This window comes from Gallus gallus, chromosome 21 (assembly GCF_016699485.2).
Source record: "Gallus gallus isolate bGalGal1 chromosome 21, bGalGal1.mat.broiler.GRCg7b, whole genome shotgun sequence".
Classification (NCBI taxonomy): Eukaryota; Metazoa; Chordata; class Aves; order Galliformes; family Phasianidae; genus Gallus; species Gallus gallus.
In genome coordinates, this window is record NC_052552.1 from 5,118,331 (window position 1) to 5,135,026 (window position 16,696).

The 16,696-nt window shown below is 39.4% G+C and overlaps 2 protein-coding genes across 4 annotated transcripts in view; both read right to left on the reverse strand.

Moving 5' to 3' along the window:
* The window catches only part of PRDM2 (PR/SET domain 2), a 38,557-nt gene that overhangs the window by 10,272 nt on the left and 11,589 nt on the right, over positions 1–16,696 (reverse strand). Inside the window, exons 2-4 of one of the 2 annotated variants that reach the window (XM_025142590.3) lie at positions 10,740–10,847; positions 4,974–9,339; positions 1,828–3,032 (exon numbers count right to left, since the gene is read on the reverse strand). In XM_025142590.3, coding sequence (XP_024998358.3) covers positions 3,020–3,032; positions 4,974–9,339; positions 10,740–10,758 — 4,398 coding nt within the window. In that variant the 5' untranslated portion in view covers positions 10,759–10,847 and the 3' untranslated portion in view covers positions 1,828–3,019. Of the gene's footprint in view, positions 1–1,827; positions 3,033–4,973; positions 9,340–10,739; positions 10,848–16,696 lie in introns of those variants that run through there. The other variant, XM_025142589.3, reaches the window with a different exon arrangement.
* LOC124416960 (PR domain zinc finger protein 2-like) overlaps positions 10,749–16,696 on the reverse strand; it is a 41,574-nt gene continuing 35,626 nt past the window's right edge. The window contains exons 7-8 of one of the 2 annotated variants that reach the window (XM_046903293.1): positions 14,175–14,233; positions 10,749–10,847 (exon numbers count right to left, since the gene is read on the reverse strand). In XM_046903293.1, coding sequence (XP_046759249.1) covers positions 10,755–10,847; positions 14,175–14,233 — 152 coding nt within the window. In that variant the 3' untranslated portion in view covers positions 10,749–10,754. Of the gene's footprint in view, positions 10,848–11,910; positions 13,170–14,174; positions 14,234–16,696 lie in introns of those variants that run through there. The other variant, XM_046903294.1, reaches the window with a different exon arrangement.

The window sequence follows — 16,696 nt, forward strand, 5'->3', positions numbered from 1 at the left end:
TTTTCACTATGAATAAGAGTAGACTGCCGTGTGACTCACACAGGTCACATTCAGCAGATAGAAGCTAGAATTCATAGGCAAGCTCTTCCAACTTCTCTTTTTAAGGCCATTCACAAGCTCTCATTTTGAAGCACAGATCTGCAGCACACTGCACTCCAACTGAGAACTGCTGTGTATGAACATGCTGCAGGCCATGGCAGAATGGCCACACAACGGGACTTGAGATCACTGGAGAAAAACAGAAAAGCCAATGGCAATGGGATTTCTGCCGTAATATCTAGCAATGAAGGGAGAATGCAGGTTTATTTGTGATCAGTTCACTGTCAGCCATCACTAAGAGGTGATCACAGTACTGAGACTGCAGTAAGACCACACAGCACCTGGTGTTTCAGTTGTCAGCAGTGGAAGATGTGATAACTGCTCAGTGCTGCATCTTCAGTAACTTCAAAACTACGGGGGAATTTTTACATCATTTCATGCTCCCCAATTCTTATAAGATAACCAAATCCGATGGTAGGTCAAACATCATGTTTCCATTCTGGTAAATACAGTGAAGCCTAACCAGTACTCAACACTTTCACTGTGGCTGTCCTACAGCCTAATAACTGCTACTGCACATTATGCTTCTAGCTAGAATCCCTAGCTAGAATCTCTTCACCATCTTTGCCACTATTAAACCGCAGCACACGTGACCACAGAGCAGATGTGCTTGCAAAAGCACTCAATGAATAATGTCCAACTTCTGCATCGCTTCACCAGATTTTTCCCTAATGATTAAAATTCAGGGAAAACCTCATTGCAGAGAGGATAATGTCTTCAGGGAATGACTTATACATAAGAAAACCCAACAGGTGGTTTCAGAGATCCTTAGTGAAACAGAACTATTAATGAGAAAAAACTACTGCATAAGACACGAACTTACTACTGGGAAGAAATGGGCTCTTGTATTAGTGCTAAGTCGCAGCAATGTGACGGTACTCCATCCAGCTGCTACACAAACATGGCCAAGGATCCTTCTGGCCCCATGGCTGGAGGACAACACAAGCTGTAATTCCTCTTGGTGTTGGAATGCAACTTCCTAAATTCCTCAGAGCCAGAACTGGTTTTTAACTAAGTCAGTTCACAACTGTTAAGCATAGAGAACAGAGAAAGTTCAAATGGTGCGTGCAGGGTTAATTAAACTTTTAAATTAACTAAATCCACAGGAAAGAAAATCAAGGACTAACTCAGAAGTGTTAGATTTGTAGAAATTTGTTTCGGTGTAGAAAGCCCAAGGATGCAAGCATACTTAATTCCTTCTAGATGTACACTGTTCCATTTTTTTCTGGTACATCTGGTTTCCATACAAGAAGCAAGTTTTCCCACAAAGTTTTTAAAAAGCTCACTTTATTGGTTACAGTTATATAAAACGTGTCATAGTAGTTCCACCTAGCTGGTCATTAAGTGCTTGCAACACAGCAGATACCCTTGAATACATCTGCAGGTTAGAGGATGTACTGCATGCTGGGGGAGAAATATCCCTCCTGTTGCTTACCTGCACTTACAGGCTCTTCACCAAGGCTACAATGTTCAAAAGCAATGAGGACCCACTTGTTGTCAAATTGCAATTTTTAATGTTTTCATTAGAATACTCTTTGTATCACTCTCCAAAAAGGAAAAAGAAAAAGAAAAAAAAAAAAAAGAAAAAAAAGAAACAATATAACTAACAGCAAACTTTTAATACAGGAACACGCTCCAAGATTAACAGCCCAAGATGGAAACAGAATGAAAATTAATGTAAAATGTAAATCACATATAGTACAATTGAAGTGTCCAAAACAATTTAAATAATTTTAAATATTTTATTTTTTTTATACTTGCTACAAATGCTTTATACATTATTTCAACATAAAGTCCCCATAACAGAAATGTAACAAAATGGGAATGATAGTGAAAGTGAAAGTTAAAGTGGCACAAATTCACCAAACAAGTATTAAACTACAAATTTTAAGAGGTAGATTACTTTTTAAGTCAAGAACAAAAAATAAAAGGGGTGGCTGTATAATGAAACTCGTCACTTCCCATCAACTCAGTCATTAATCCTGAAAGCTATATAAACATGAGAAATGGTATTTCCATAAAAAGCTGTGTAAGAACAATAGACCAACTGTTGCTTTAAGTTATTAGATAGAGGTGTAGGACCTTTTAGAGTAATTATATATTTCACTTTCAAAATATACAGGTATGTAGCCCTGGTCTAGCCTTTTTTATCAATAAAAAGATACACATTATATATAGTATTTAGAAATTGGTATCGGTATTTCACTGCTATATAAAGTTTCATTTGCATGTATAAATAAGAATTTGGAAAACTCACAAAGAACTCACTCAGGCTTTTTTTCCCATTAAATGATGGCCATCCAAAAGATGCAGAGAATGGAGAGGAGGTGGGAAGAAAAGGAAATTCTGTCCTACCAGGTCCCCCTGTACTGATTCATTTAGGAAGGAAGGTTTTAATAGAGTTACTAAATGACAAAAAGAGTGCAGCAGTAACTGTTGTCCTTGAACCTACCAAACTACTGATAAAACAGGGGATCTCTGCTTTACCAAACTTAGAACTGAACCATCTCTTAAGTCATTCATGAAGGCATGGACAAAATCAGGATCTAAGCATTCAAAGGCTAAAGATTTGGTTTAATTTACTCCCACTTTCTTTCAATGCTTTCGTGTGCGGTTTTTGTTTTGTTTGGGGTATGGTTGTGTGTTTTTTGCTCTTCTTTTTGGTTCCATTTCGCTTTTAACAGTACCCTTCTCTTATCTGACTCACCATGAAGCCCAGCACGCATGTTAGGCACAAAGCCCTGCGCCTACCACTGAGTGTTAGCAAGCAGCCTGCAGGCCATGTTATGATTGTGAGTCAGCTTCAGCTGGTTTCACAAGCTTGGTGGACTTCACATCCATTGTCGCAGTGCTTATCCTAAGTTGAGCATGCACCAGCTCTACCATGTCATTAAGAGATTTTGTTTTGTTTTGCTTTGTTTTACTGGATATTCCTAGAAAATAAAACAAAAAAACAAAAAAAACTGAAATGTCAAAACAACTTATTTGCAAATGGAGTATGTTTACATAGAAAAACTGAAAGGTGAAAAACAAATTTGGAGACAACTACTGCATTCAACGACAGCCTTGAATGATACTAAGATTTGAGGTTTCCTGGGGGGAGAAAAAAAAATGTCTACATAGAGTAGAACTGAAGGTTATGCAGATGTTAAATAGTGTGTGAAAGCAAAAAAATATGAACACCTCTCCTTATCTGATAGATCAAAACAAAGGTGATGTGGCGATGAGACGATCTGGATTTATGAACAATAGTTCAGAAACAAAACCAAGAATTCTTCTAGCATAACTATTCATTAAACCATTAAAGACTGCAAGGTGCCAAAGTAAGCTAATGGTATTTGAGACAGTGAAGGAAACCTTGCCCCTCAGTAGACCATTATTTACCCTGAATGCTACTGAACAATTTCCATATGCAGAGATTTCCAAGCACTCACTTATTGTGCTTCAAGGTCAAATGATTAGCTCGGGTGGAAAGGTGTGTCATTCCAGCTTTGAATTCTACTGATCTGTCCTGGCATCATGTAAAAGTTCCACGTACAGCACTAAGAGAGCAGCTGATCAGAGAATTAAGCAACATGAAGATTATTATGTCCAAGATAGGAGGCCTGGTTGACAGTTTTTGTACTTTAAAGGCATATTCAACACCATTATATTCTCCAACTTGCAGGAGTACACATATATTTTTTTCCTTCAACATGTCCTAACTTGGACTATTTCATTTCCCTTCCAGTTCTTTGAACTTATTCTGTTGTGTCAAAGCTTTACTTTATAGGAAGTATTTTCTCAAAACTATCACATAAGAGGTCTTCCCTGCAAGACATACAAGCTGTATAAAGTTGGCTTTTGACACTTCCTGACAATTTTGCTTGTGGGCACTTGTGAAACGGGCTGGCCCCTCTCCACTACCAATGGCTTTGGTAAAGAAATCCTACTTTTAGCCACAAACCTGTTAATCACAGCTGTGGGCTGTAATCAGCATAATGAAAAGCAAACAATCAGCACTGAGTTTTGTGAAAGTCACCCAGCAGATCAGACACCTGTTACAAGAACAGCAGGGCAGAAGCCTGCTTTCAGTAATGTTGAAGGCTGTAAAATAGACTACTGACTTGAAAGATTACATGAAGACTTTAAACGGGACTCAGGCACATAGAGTAAGATTTTATTTTATTTAAGTGTTACCCTTTCTTATGATTAAAATGCTTCATCTGAAAATGAAATAGAACTTTAGTTATAATTTTTTTCTTAAACTGAAACATAAGAGCATGATACTTTTAACAAAACTTTACACATTCATGTCACTTTTCTTACACATCTATTTCCCTTATATTAAGTATTTAGAGATCTGACTCAACTTGGATGCACATACAGTTGTTGAAGTATGCTTTTTTTTTTAATATGATATGCAGAGAATATATTTTTTATTTAAAAAAACAACATTTCCAATTGTTTTAATAGGAGGGTAAAAACGCAGTCGTGACTTTTTGCTTAACAAACCACCATTACCTAAACCTAGAACGATTCCGGGCCACCGTGTGCTGGACAGCAGATACACGATCATTGTCACCAGGAACATGAAGTTTAACGACTTAGGTTTATTATTTGCACTCAAGTGCTGACATTTCTTTTTTTTTTTCCCAGCATTTTCAAATCCATTTAAAATTAAGGACATTCTCTATACAAATTATGTATATATGACAACGTGACAAAATGCATCAAATATGTACATCGTACGTGACTGAGCTGCTTAACCACGTCTTAGGAAATGCAATCTTCTTCTGATTTAAATATGACAAATTCAAAAAAAGACCAAGAAAATTGGCAAAACAGCAAGCAACGTGTTCCTGTTTTGTCTGAAGTTCAAATTAAAAGCTTACCTGAAATCTTTTAATTCTTGCTTTGTACTGCTTTCATCTTTTTTGTTTTCTGCTGCCTCGGCATTTGCCGCCTGCTGTAAGCTTCGTGTAATAGGTCCTCCAATCCTCTCTCTAGATTTTACAGTGAATCTGTCTGCCTTTTTCTTACTTGCCACAGCAGACCTACTTGGCAAAACAGCCTTATTACTCCTTTGTATTCTGACGTGCAATTTCCGGGTGGCTTTGCTTGAGATTCCAGAGGAAGTGTTCTTACCTACCACCTTAGTTTTTTTCCCATCAACATGAGTCATTTTGGACACTCTCACAGGACTAGAGTTCCTCAACGACGAAGATGGATTTGGCCTTTTCGATCGAATGGGAGGTACAAATTTAATGTTTTGTTTGGATTTGAAGGATGCAGAGGGCAGTTGGATTTGTGCAGGTCCTGAGGTTCGTGCTCTTGTCTTGCCCAAGTGAGGCTGCATGCTTTGCAATTTGATTTCTGCATCTGCTGTTCGTCTGCGCTGGTTGCTGCCTCTTTCGCTGTTTGCAGGTGATGAACTTGCACCTTTTTTGGATGATTTTTTTTTGGAGGATGGGGAGATGGGTTTTTTGGGACAGCTATATGATGCATGTTTGTTCAAACTTCCAATGTATGTAAACTCTCTATTACAGTAGGGGCAGATGTGAGAGTCTGACTCAGAAAGACTATTTTTCAATTCTGCCTTCTGCTGGGCAGATTTCTTCTTTTGCAGGATAGCTTTCTGGACAAGCTGGTTTTTCTTTTTCAATGCATTTATTTTTAGTTTATTTGAAGACATTTTGCTAATCTCAACGTTGAAATTAAGTCTTTTTGGCTGACCCATTCGCCTGAAGGCATTCTTTCCAGGACCAGTGATGACAACCATGCCATTCTTAGGCTGCACTGTCTGTTTCAGTGGTACTGGGTTTTTTTTGGGCGTGTACCGCTTTTTGTCACTGGCAGATGCACAGGCCAGTATGTGTTTGTGTAACTCAGGCATGTTATCGACACTTTTCCCACATTTTGTGCATCGGATGGCAGTAGTGAAAGTCTGTGGAATATTGTGGGTAGTGAAGTTTGTTGCAGTAACGCCAATACCCATAGGATTTCGATGGTGATACTGAAATGGAGGTGGTTTAAAGCTTGGGTAGTGTTGATTGAGGCCCATACGAACATCTGGATCTTTAGATTTTACCCCAGAAGCCATTATTTTTATAGTAGTATAAAGCTCTTCAGAGGAATCATTTAGATCTTCGTCTTCTTCCTCCTCTTTAGAAAGTTCTAAAGAGTCTTCTGACAGGCTCTGCATGTGCTCTATGTTGGCCTTACTGGGGTCAGTAAAATTCTGGGGTCTCAAAGTCCCGCTTTCAAACTCATGATGTGTGCACACTTTGTCTGGATGGAGATCTCGCTGGTGCTGTTGCAAATTGCACAAAAAAGCAAATTCCTTTTTACACACTGAGCAAGCAAAGATATTTCCTACTCCGTGAAGCAGAAAGCGATGTTCTGACAAGCCTGTTTTATCCCTAAAAAGCTGTACACAGAATTCACATTTGAAGGGCCATTCTTCAGCATGGACGGATAAATGCTTAGTTAGGTCTTTAATAGAAAGAAAAGGTGATTCACAGACATTGCACACAAAGCTTTTATTGAATGTTTCCTGCACTACTCCCGATTCACTTGCAGTACGAGGATCTTCTCTGGCCTTCTGCTCATTTTCAGTTTCCTCCTGTTTTATTATTGGAAGAGTATTTTCAAGGTTATCAGCAGAAGAAACAACGGAAGAAACCACTGAAAGAGGAGGGGGAGATGGAGATGATGATGAGGAGGAAGATGAGAAGGAGGAGGATGAAGAAGAGGAAGAAGAAGAGGAAGAGAGAGTAGGAGGACCAGGTGAAGCAGCAGAAATGAGCGGTTCAACTGAAGGAACAGGAGATGGAGATGGAGAAACTGTAGGTGAAAGAACTGGTAGTGGAGACTGGGTAGTAGTGTTTGAAAGTGGCGATGGACAAGAGGAAGTGTTAGTGGCACTAGCAGAGACATCTGGAATTGATAAAGGCATTGTTGGAAGAAGGGGAGGAGGTGATGTAGCGACTGTTAAAACAGGTGGGCAGGGTGGTGGGGAAGGAGGATTAGTTGGTGTTAACAAAGGAGGCAGCTGACACATGGAAGGTACAACAGATGTGTGTGGCACAAGGGAAACAGAGGAACTAAGGGGCTGAGTGTCAACAGAAGACGATGCAGACAGACTGGGGTCTGTGTCTGGTTCTGCCTGAGACTCCAGGGATTTGCTTGGGCTTGGGCTTCTGTTCACACTGGGTGCACTGTCTGTGGCTGCATCCATTCCATTATACTCATTCAGCAGAACCTTCTGTAACATGCAAGTGGTTGGTTTCTTCTTTTTAACGCCACTACAGGTTGGTTGAATGGAATTTTCTCTGTATTCCCGAACTTCAGCATCACTGCAGGGCTTCTTGTGCACACTTAAATCTAATACAGATTCCCAAGGAACCTGATGCTTATTTTTGATATCAGACCTTTGTTTTACACCACTAGACAAATCCAGGGGTTGCTGGTTGCATACATTGCCAAAGGTTGGAGCCACTGTCCAGTCTTTTGATGTTTTGAAGTCTTCGAAGCAAAGAGGGCTCACAGTCTCTCTCTCCTCTCTTCCAGTTAGGCTCCAAGCAGGTGAGTTGCTGTGGCTTTCTAACTTTGGCATTTTTGAACTTCGAAGACTATCATTCCACACAGTTTTTCCCTCACCTGATTTGACAAAATCTCGAAGTACTGGACTGTGCTGTGGAGAACTGGGAGGAGAGCTGGTCCTTCTTTTAAATCTACTGGATACTGGAGGCAAAATAGATGATGATGCAACAGAAGGTCCTAGCTTAGGGATTTCACTTGATGGAGTTATCTTCTTACTGTCCTGTGTCTGAAGAAGCTGTTTTAATTTTGATGACAAATAAACGCTTTTGTCTTTATGAAAAGGTAAGCCCTCTGTTGAAATGCTAAGAGGAAGACTTAAGGAACTAGTAGGAGTTATAGGTTCTGGTTCTATTTCAGTTTTTATTTTTGGTACAAGAGGAGGGCTGGCAGTTCTCCTCTTTTTGGATTCATTGCTCCCACTAACAGAGGGCTCCTTAGGAGGCTCATTCACCTGTGTTTGCGTAATCTTTATATTTGAGGAAATTTCCACGGTGACCGGACTGATGATACAATTTAGTCCATACAAGTCTGCAGAGTTGGACTCCATCTGAATCACATCACAATTACTAGTGCTGCTGTTGGACTGAATTTTACCATCAATGTAATAATTTAAGTTTTCAGAAATATTGCTGGAAATATCCATAATATAGACATCATCTATTTCACCTTCCTCTTCTATTTCAGTACTTGCTATATATACACTCTGCACTGGTGGGGCCTGCTCAGTTTGAAGTGGTGGCTCTTCATGAAAGTATCCTTTTCTTCTGACACCTTTGGGAATAAGATGACGCTCGTGAACCCTGCGCTGATGTCTCCGCATGTTGGTGTGAGTTCCAAAAACCTTTTTGCAGTATTTGCATGGATGCAATTCTTTGGGCTCCTTGTTTTCCTCAGCGAAAGCAGAGTGTGACATTTCTTGGGAGACTTTCTCAGAATCCAAGACAACAGAGTCTTGTACAAGATTGGAAACGTTCAAGTCATCTTTAAGACCATCACTCACAATCACCTGGTTATCAGCAACGTTATCCAAGTGCTGTGATGACGTTAGTGTTAAGAACGGTTTCCTTTTTGGCCCTGCCTCATGGCGCCGTTCATGCCTTCGTCTGTTAATTTGAGTACCAAAGGCTTTCCCACAGTATCGACATTTGAAAGCATGGTTAACAGTAGATATATGAATGTGCATGTGGCGTTCAAGTCCTTGCTTTGTTGTAAACTTCCTCTCACAATGCTGACAAGGAAACATGAATGTTTCCTGAACATCACCATTTGATTCACCTCTTGCTTTTGGAATTTTCACCACAAGTTTCTTTGGAGAGCTCTCTGGAGATTCCTCTGATGTACTCTTTTGCTCTTCCATAGAGTCTAACTTTTCTTCACATATCAAAGGCATTTCAGCATTTTCTTTAGGCATATTGGTATCTTCCATCTCCTCTTCTTCCTCTTCTTCATCCTCTTCTTCATCCTCATCCAAATCATCTGATGCACAGTTTATTGCTTCTTCTTGTTTCTCTTCGGTCACTATTTGCAGTTCACTGGCAGGACTGGGAATCATCAGCTTTGGAAGTACATCCTGATTTACCATCTCCTGAATCACAGCTGTTTGTTCCAGGGACAGTACAGCAGAAACAGAAGGCTTTTCATCTTCTTCTTTATGACCTGACATACGAAGTAGGAAAAGCATGAAACTTTCTGACCAAACACCCTGAAGTACATTACACCTTTCTTCTACCTTTTACACAGTATAAGTCAATACTTTACAACCCCCACAATACCTCATGTCTTTCTCATCACTGTGATTCAGTAACAAACAAAACCATACTCAGAAATTTCCTTTCTGAAACTTCAGGAAAATGAAAATGACTGCTGATTCTTAACACAGTGAGATCTTAGGATTGAATATCACGGCCAAAGAATATAAAATAGCAGACTTCAGAACATTTAAAGAAATGTTTGAAAAACCTTCATTGGTTTTTCTTTCATTAAAAGAGTGTCAGAAAAGTACAGCTATACATACAGCTAAAGTATCTAGGAAGTCTGTCGTGCAAATTTTGGACTTGGACCATTTTCCCTAAGTTATTAATAACCATATGCACAATACAACCAACTGGACTTATACTGTAATGCATGGCAAGGCATAACTTAGATCTGGCATGGTGCTTTCCAGTCTATGAAATTTCTCTATTAGCCATTGCCTGAATAGCTATTTCCTACACTACTGAATCTGCCTGCACGCATTCCATTTATCAGTTTAACCTGACTGTTTATTCACACCTCTGCATGCCAGTTTTATTTATCTGTTATCAGATAAACCCATTTCTGAAGAAAATATTTCTTTCTGCCAACTCACACAGAGTTTCTGAAGTGGCTATGAGTATGGACCAGGAAGTTCAACTCCCTTCCCTAGCGAGAACATAAGATATCAGCTATAAAACAGTGCACAGTGTGTGCAAGCAGAAGAGACAACAGAGTGAAGAAATGGGTCAAAAAAGTTAAATAAGTTTGGAAAAAAATATATCTACTAGTACCTGTAAGGAGCCTTAGCCATTACTAGTTACACCCACAGCAAAGGCAAGTTTTCCATAATTGTTAAACAAAAAACCCCACGCATTTAAAACACATTTAAGTCATTTTTACATACATAATATGCAAAAAGCATAATTTTATACATAATCCTTTCAGATCACCTTCAGGACAAGCAGAATGCTTAGCTATTCTATGAATTATGACTATATTTTTCCCTTGTAACACTGATCTTTCTTATACAGTCATTATTACAGCTATTTAACTAAGCTCTAAAGACATTTTTGAATAAGGACTTCTCTGTTAGAAGGGGTTTGGACACAGAAATTTTACAGCATGCTGTTTTTTCCATTTGCAGAGCTGCCTTACTGACAAAGTTCTGACATCCAAACTGACTGATAACCAAATTGTTTGGGTAAACATGTTCACTTTACTGCCTTAGCATAACACGTTAACTTATTAAACACGATAAAACTTGTCCTTTGATGTAAAAAGATAATGAGAAAGAAAACAATAAGATACTTGAGAACTCTCACCCTCTTTAGAATCCCTCATATCTGCTGAAGAATCCAAATCAGTCTTTTTCTGCTTTGTATCTGTTGCCTTCCTCCCCTTGTTTTTGCTTTCCTGAGTCTTTTTCTTTCCTGGGAGAAAAAACAAACAAACATTCATTATTCCTGTTGAGCAATTTTTATTTTTCTTATCTGAGTGGCAAATTAAAACATCCAGCCTTGGAGTATGACATACTTCTGTAGAAACTCTTTTTTCTTCAGGAACTCAAATGACATCTGCAAGGAAGGAGAGCATTCAGAAAACACATTGACCATAGGCAAAAATTGCTAAGCCCAAGTGCAAAACAGAAGAAGCAAGAAAGATGACCTAGAAGAAATTACACATCTGCACGTTTAATTTTGATGTCTAATCTGTGACTATGTATTGATAAGGTAGTAAGTCTCTAGGGCCTGAAAGAAATTAAAAGATAATCGTGAGTCTCTAAAAACCCAGTACTCAAAAATATCTTACAAAGCAAGCACAGACTACAAAGGAAATCTATTGTGACACAGTTAAGCAGCTCAAGTCATAGTTATTAATTACCTTCAATCAGTGAGATTACTGTATTTCATACAAGTGTATGGAAAATGTATTACTATTCTTTAGTGTTAATTGGAAGGCTGTACCAAGTAGCAGCTCACAGAGGCTTCTAAACCTTTTTGAATTATGACGTGGAGAAGAGTTATAATCAAAGCAGTGAAATACAAACATGATGTTGACCAACATAGCAAAAGCAGTAAAAACAAATGAGATGGAACTGGATAACAGCAAACAAGGGTGTATCACCATGTCCACTGACACAACCAAGCTTGCTGATGCTTTCAGTTAGCAAAATTGGGAACTACGTTAGAGTTGCATGAGATAATGAACACAATGAAGATCAGAGGAAAATGGCATTATGCAAAGACCTAATCTGTGTTGCAACATGCAAAGACATTCAAAACTTCACCCATATACGCGCTACAAAGTTATAACACTATTTTTTTGATCCTGCTCTTAAAGATTCAGTTCTGCAATCTTTGGAACCGATGGCAAGGACTGGAAGAACAAACAGAACCAAAATCCTCTAACTCAAGTCATCGCAATGAACTTCCACGTGTAAGCATGTGGTGAAAGCACCACTCTCATCTGAAACTTCACACTTCCACACACCCACCTGTTAGGAACAAGAAGCAGCAATCCACATTCCTCTGTTGCTCCCTCTAATGCACAGAATACCACGCTAACACAGTGACCCTTCTTCTCAAGTCAGAAGTGTGAATTATAGCCATAAATTCGTCTCTTATTTAGAAGCACATTTTTCCAGCTCATAATCCTGTCGACAAGTTCCTCCTCTTCTTCATGAAATATTTTTCACACTGTAGGCCAGAAGTCTGAAATGCCTTTTAAAAAAAGTTCCTCTCTATTCCAACCCAAATTTTCAAAGTATGCACCCCCCTCCCATAGAACTGAGACAGGTCAGCTTTAAAAGGAAATACTTGTTTTTATTTGAACATTCTACATCGTCCAAATAATTATCTTCATTTCCTCCCAAGGAGCTCAAGTTTCACAGGCGCTCCCCAAATTCCACAGGGCTTTTCAGCTTCATGTGTGTAATTATCCTTTTTTTTCCTCTCCCTTTTACCAATTTAAGAGTTTTCAGTCTGAGAAACTGATAGTACAGTCGTTCAGAACACACTTTTGTCATCTTTGGAAAAATATGCATGCACTCTTCCTAAGCAGTTCTAGCAATTATCCCATAATATCCTCAAATATTCTATCAGCTCACATTAAACCTTTCCAAAATGAGCGAGCTCTGATTTACTTGAGAATGCAGTGCAAGGCTCCAACACCAAACAGTTTCAAGCTGTCAGCAGTCCACACAGGCACGAGCAGTTTAAGCCCAACTGTATCTGATTTGGTCCGATCTGACCACAATTCAATGCTAAGGACACCTCAGCTATTTGTGACTCCAACATGCAGCACCAAGATCTCAGCAAGAAATTCAAATAGTTTTCCAGAAGTATCTACCATGCTGTCCCAAACCGTTCATGACCTGTACAGTAACAGACACAACAAACATTCTACTTCTAAGTAAAGGGTCTAAGTATTAAATTTCAGTATATTCCTAGGGAATCAGCATTGCATCACAATGTTAAGAGCCACGTAACAAAACACATATTTAGCTATTCAAACTCCCTAAGAGCTATTGTTTTTTTGCAGAGCACTTATTTCAAGACTAACATCTGTATCTTGACTCAACCAACAAAGGCCTGGATGCACCTCTCACCTTTGCCAAGCCTGGCCACAGCTACAGAGAGCTTCACAAGATGGTGCAGCTGGGGATGGTATGGTGGATGAAGTCACTGGCATCTCTACAGTCTGATTCTACAGCAGCCTCAATTTTCAGCATGGTGACAGGTTACTGTAAAAGCCTGCAAACCAAGACCCAGCTCTTTCTCACAGCAAGATGAAAGGGAAAGCGTGCTCTTCAAAATGCAAGATACACAAAAGCAACAACAACAAAAAATCACTCTGAAGTACTAAAGCAAACAGGTTTTCCAAAGTGTTCTCCATTTATAGAATGCAATATTTACAGCACTTCGAATTACAATCTGGGAAGTCATCAGAATATCAGGATTTGTAACCAAAATGGAGCTATTCAGGTAGCATACTTTTTTTATCCTATTGATGGGAAATAGACCATTTGCAAGATACCGTGGCACACTCCTAAGAAGGAAAAATATAAAAAAGTAACCTACTCACTGATACCGTTGGAAATATTTTAAGCTATTGGCCTTTAAGTCCAAATGCATTGGAAGCAAAGTCTCAGCTGGCATCTGTTCACCTTTATAGTGAGCAAAATGCCTGCACACATTTATCAGATGTGCCAGTTCAATTGCTGACACATCAGGATACCATACAATTTCTGCTGTTTTCTTGTTATTAGTTTTAGCCTGTTGGCTTGTAGTTTGCAGCTTTCTCTATAAAGATAAGAAGAGTTCCCTCCAGGGACTGTCCAAGACGGATCCATCCTACGATCCTAACCATATTTGACAGCAGATGTCCAGAAAGAGAATTTAAGAAGAGTATATCCTCGTGGTATGCCTCCTTAGCTTTCAAACTCACCAGATTTCAGGATCTTCTGAAGATATCTAGTGGCTTCTGATAGACTTTCCTTCGTGAGAGTTCCCAAAGTGCTTTTTAAATTCACATAACCATGAAAGATTGACATACTTTCTTCCTGAGTAATTCCAATAAAAACCTCTACCTGCAATTCTGATATCAAAGTATCAACAAGGAATTAACCAAAGGTCTGCCCCACAATTTTCTTGCAATTTAAGACGTCAAGGACTGACAGAAGCCTGCAGGAGGGAAAACAGCTCCTCACAGTACAGAACCTGGTGGAAGCCTGAGTATAAGTACACACGTGCACTTACCATCAGGTTCCTGAAGGGTCCTACATGGCTGCTACGGCCAGCTGGATCCTCCACTTGGTCTAAACAAGAAAGATACAGGAATGAAACACAGGGAAAGTGAAATGGAAACAATGACAAAAGAATAAATGAAGGGCAGAACTTAATATATGTGCATGGGCATTTCAGGAATTGCAAAAGAAAGATGCAAAGGAAACTGAATGAAAGAAACAGACAGAAAAACAGCTACCTGTCCACAGCAACAAAGGTCAAGAGAGGAATGCAGGAACTTCTGCCTAGCCACTTAGAGGGAAGGGGAGAAGGAACCATACTTAAAACTATTTATGCATGCTGTAGACAGGTCAGCAAGAGCATTACCTGCCTTCACCTCCTGCAGTACCCACACAACATTTAGTACAAGCACTGCAATAGGCGCAGATCTCACACTACTGTCAATGGCCAGATAACTGGTCAATATCAACGCTGCAGTGCTGCTTAGTTCAGAGGAGTTCAGGTGACAAGTAATAACTACCTTTATTTGCCTGTGCTTAATTCTACTGACAGACCAAGACATCCCAAAACAATCTGCAGTGCCTGCACTCCAATCCTTGCTGTTAACCAAAATACTAACGGGACTCTACAACAACTGGGTAATTCCTAGTGAGATGGTTCAGTGTGCTCAGATGCCAGGAGGGAAGAAGTTAAATACAGTCTTGCTTGGGAGTTGAATCCTATAATTAAGTATTGCAAAACTATACAAGATGCTATTATCTTTAATGAGCTTTAAGTGCGGCACCAAACACACTCACAGCTCCCACCATAAAGCAGGAAGGGGAATCTCCCATCTGATCTCTCAAGCACTGTTTTGATGCCTTACAAGAAATACCAGAGACAACAGACTGCCATGTTATACCAACAGTGAGAACCACACGGTTTCACGTTGAACTGCAGGCTAACAGCATAGACTTGCTGGTCAAATCCCTTTGGGACTGGTTCAGATTTTTTTTCTCCTTTTTAAAATACCAATATTTTGGCATTAAAGAGAATTAAAGAAAGATTAAAGAGTATCTCCAAGCTAAACAATCCTTGCAGAAAAGTCACCATAAGCCACAACTCTATAACCATTTCCACATTGCTCAGGTTGAGTTTTCATTTGAGAAATAGTTTGCTGTGCATCAGAATTCCTCTGCTCCCCCATCCAGAATACTAACGGATCTGCCATGTTTTTCATGGAAATTATTTAAATTTCTAGGTGCATGTGAAAAACTGACTGGTTGTTCTGGGAGACAGGCTAGAAAAAAGCACTGCCTTCTACACATGCAAAAAGTCATTGAAAATAACAGTAAAAACTGCTCTAAAACAATTAAATGAAATCTGTGTCAACTGAAGAAGCATAAAGAAAACCACATTAAGTGATGTCACACAGACTTTTTAGAACTCATCCAACAATGCATGCCACGGTGTCTAAAATTAAGGACCATGCCTATTTAATACACATAATTGATTAAACAGAAAGTGAACTAAGCAGGAAAAGAATGAAAATGGTTCTACGTTTCAAAATGCCCATTATAAATATGTGAACATGAAGGCTGCTCCTTTAGCACACTTTTGCTGTTAACATTTAAGTGTCTTGATTCTGTTTTTAGGCTTTCAGTCTGACCACTTGCCATTACCCAAGGTTGGAAGGTACCCACCTCCTGATCCAAAGACACAGAACACATCTGCCAGCACTGACTTCCAGTATCAATACCAAACCCCTCTCAAACTGAATGGTAGAAGACATTGAGAGGATGCAACAGCAGCACATCTCTGTGCAGCCCTAGGGGTGAGATCCAAGACATAAAAGGCACAGCTCGATTTCTGAAACAAACATGTAATTAAAGAGGATGTCAATTAAAATCTCAATGGCTACATACTATCATTGAGAGTCTTATTTCAACAGTGCTGGCAAGTACCTATGAAAACATGCAGAGAAGAGGCAACAACATCCTGATGTCAAGATGACCCTGTTTCCCATCTATTATTATAAATAATTAACGGGGCACTTTTCTTGCAGCAGCGTTCTGAAGTTATCTGATAACAGTTCATGTCAGTTTTAGTGTATAGAAACTATCGCCATTAAGTGCGATGTAATTTCAACTTCTGACTCTTGAGGATCATGAGAATAACTCAGAGCTACACCAGATCTCAGTCCTGTCCTGTCAATCTGTCCAAGTCTGACTTATCAAGTAATTGCCACAGCTCAGCTGCCTCCCAAAACACGAGGTCTCTGATGAGAAACTGCATGTTTTACCCCATTGTTTTAGTACGTTTCTGTTCTAATTTGCAATTCAATGACCAGTGCAACTGCCTTGCTTAAGGACCATCTACAGCAGAGAGAAATACATCCTCAACACTGAAAATAAAAGCAAATTCAAGGTCTAAAGGATCTCCCACCACATCTTGCAACTCCCCTTCCCTAAAACGTACATTCAAGCTTACACAGTAGAAGCAAAAGGAGGAAGGACAGCATCAGCACTGAAGACAAACTTCGCAGTGCCTGCTAG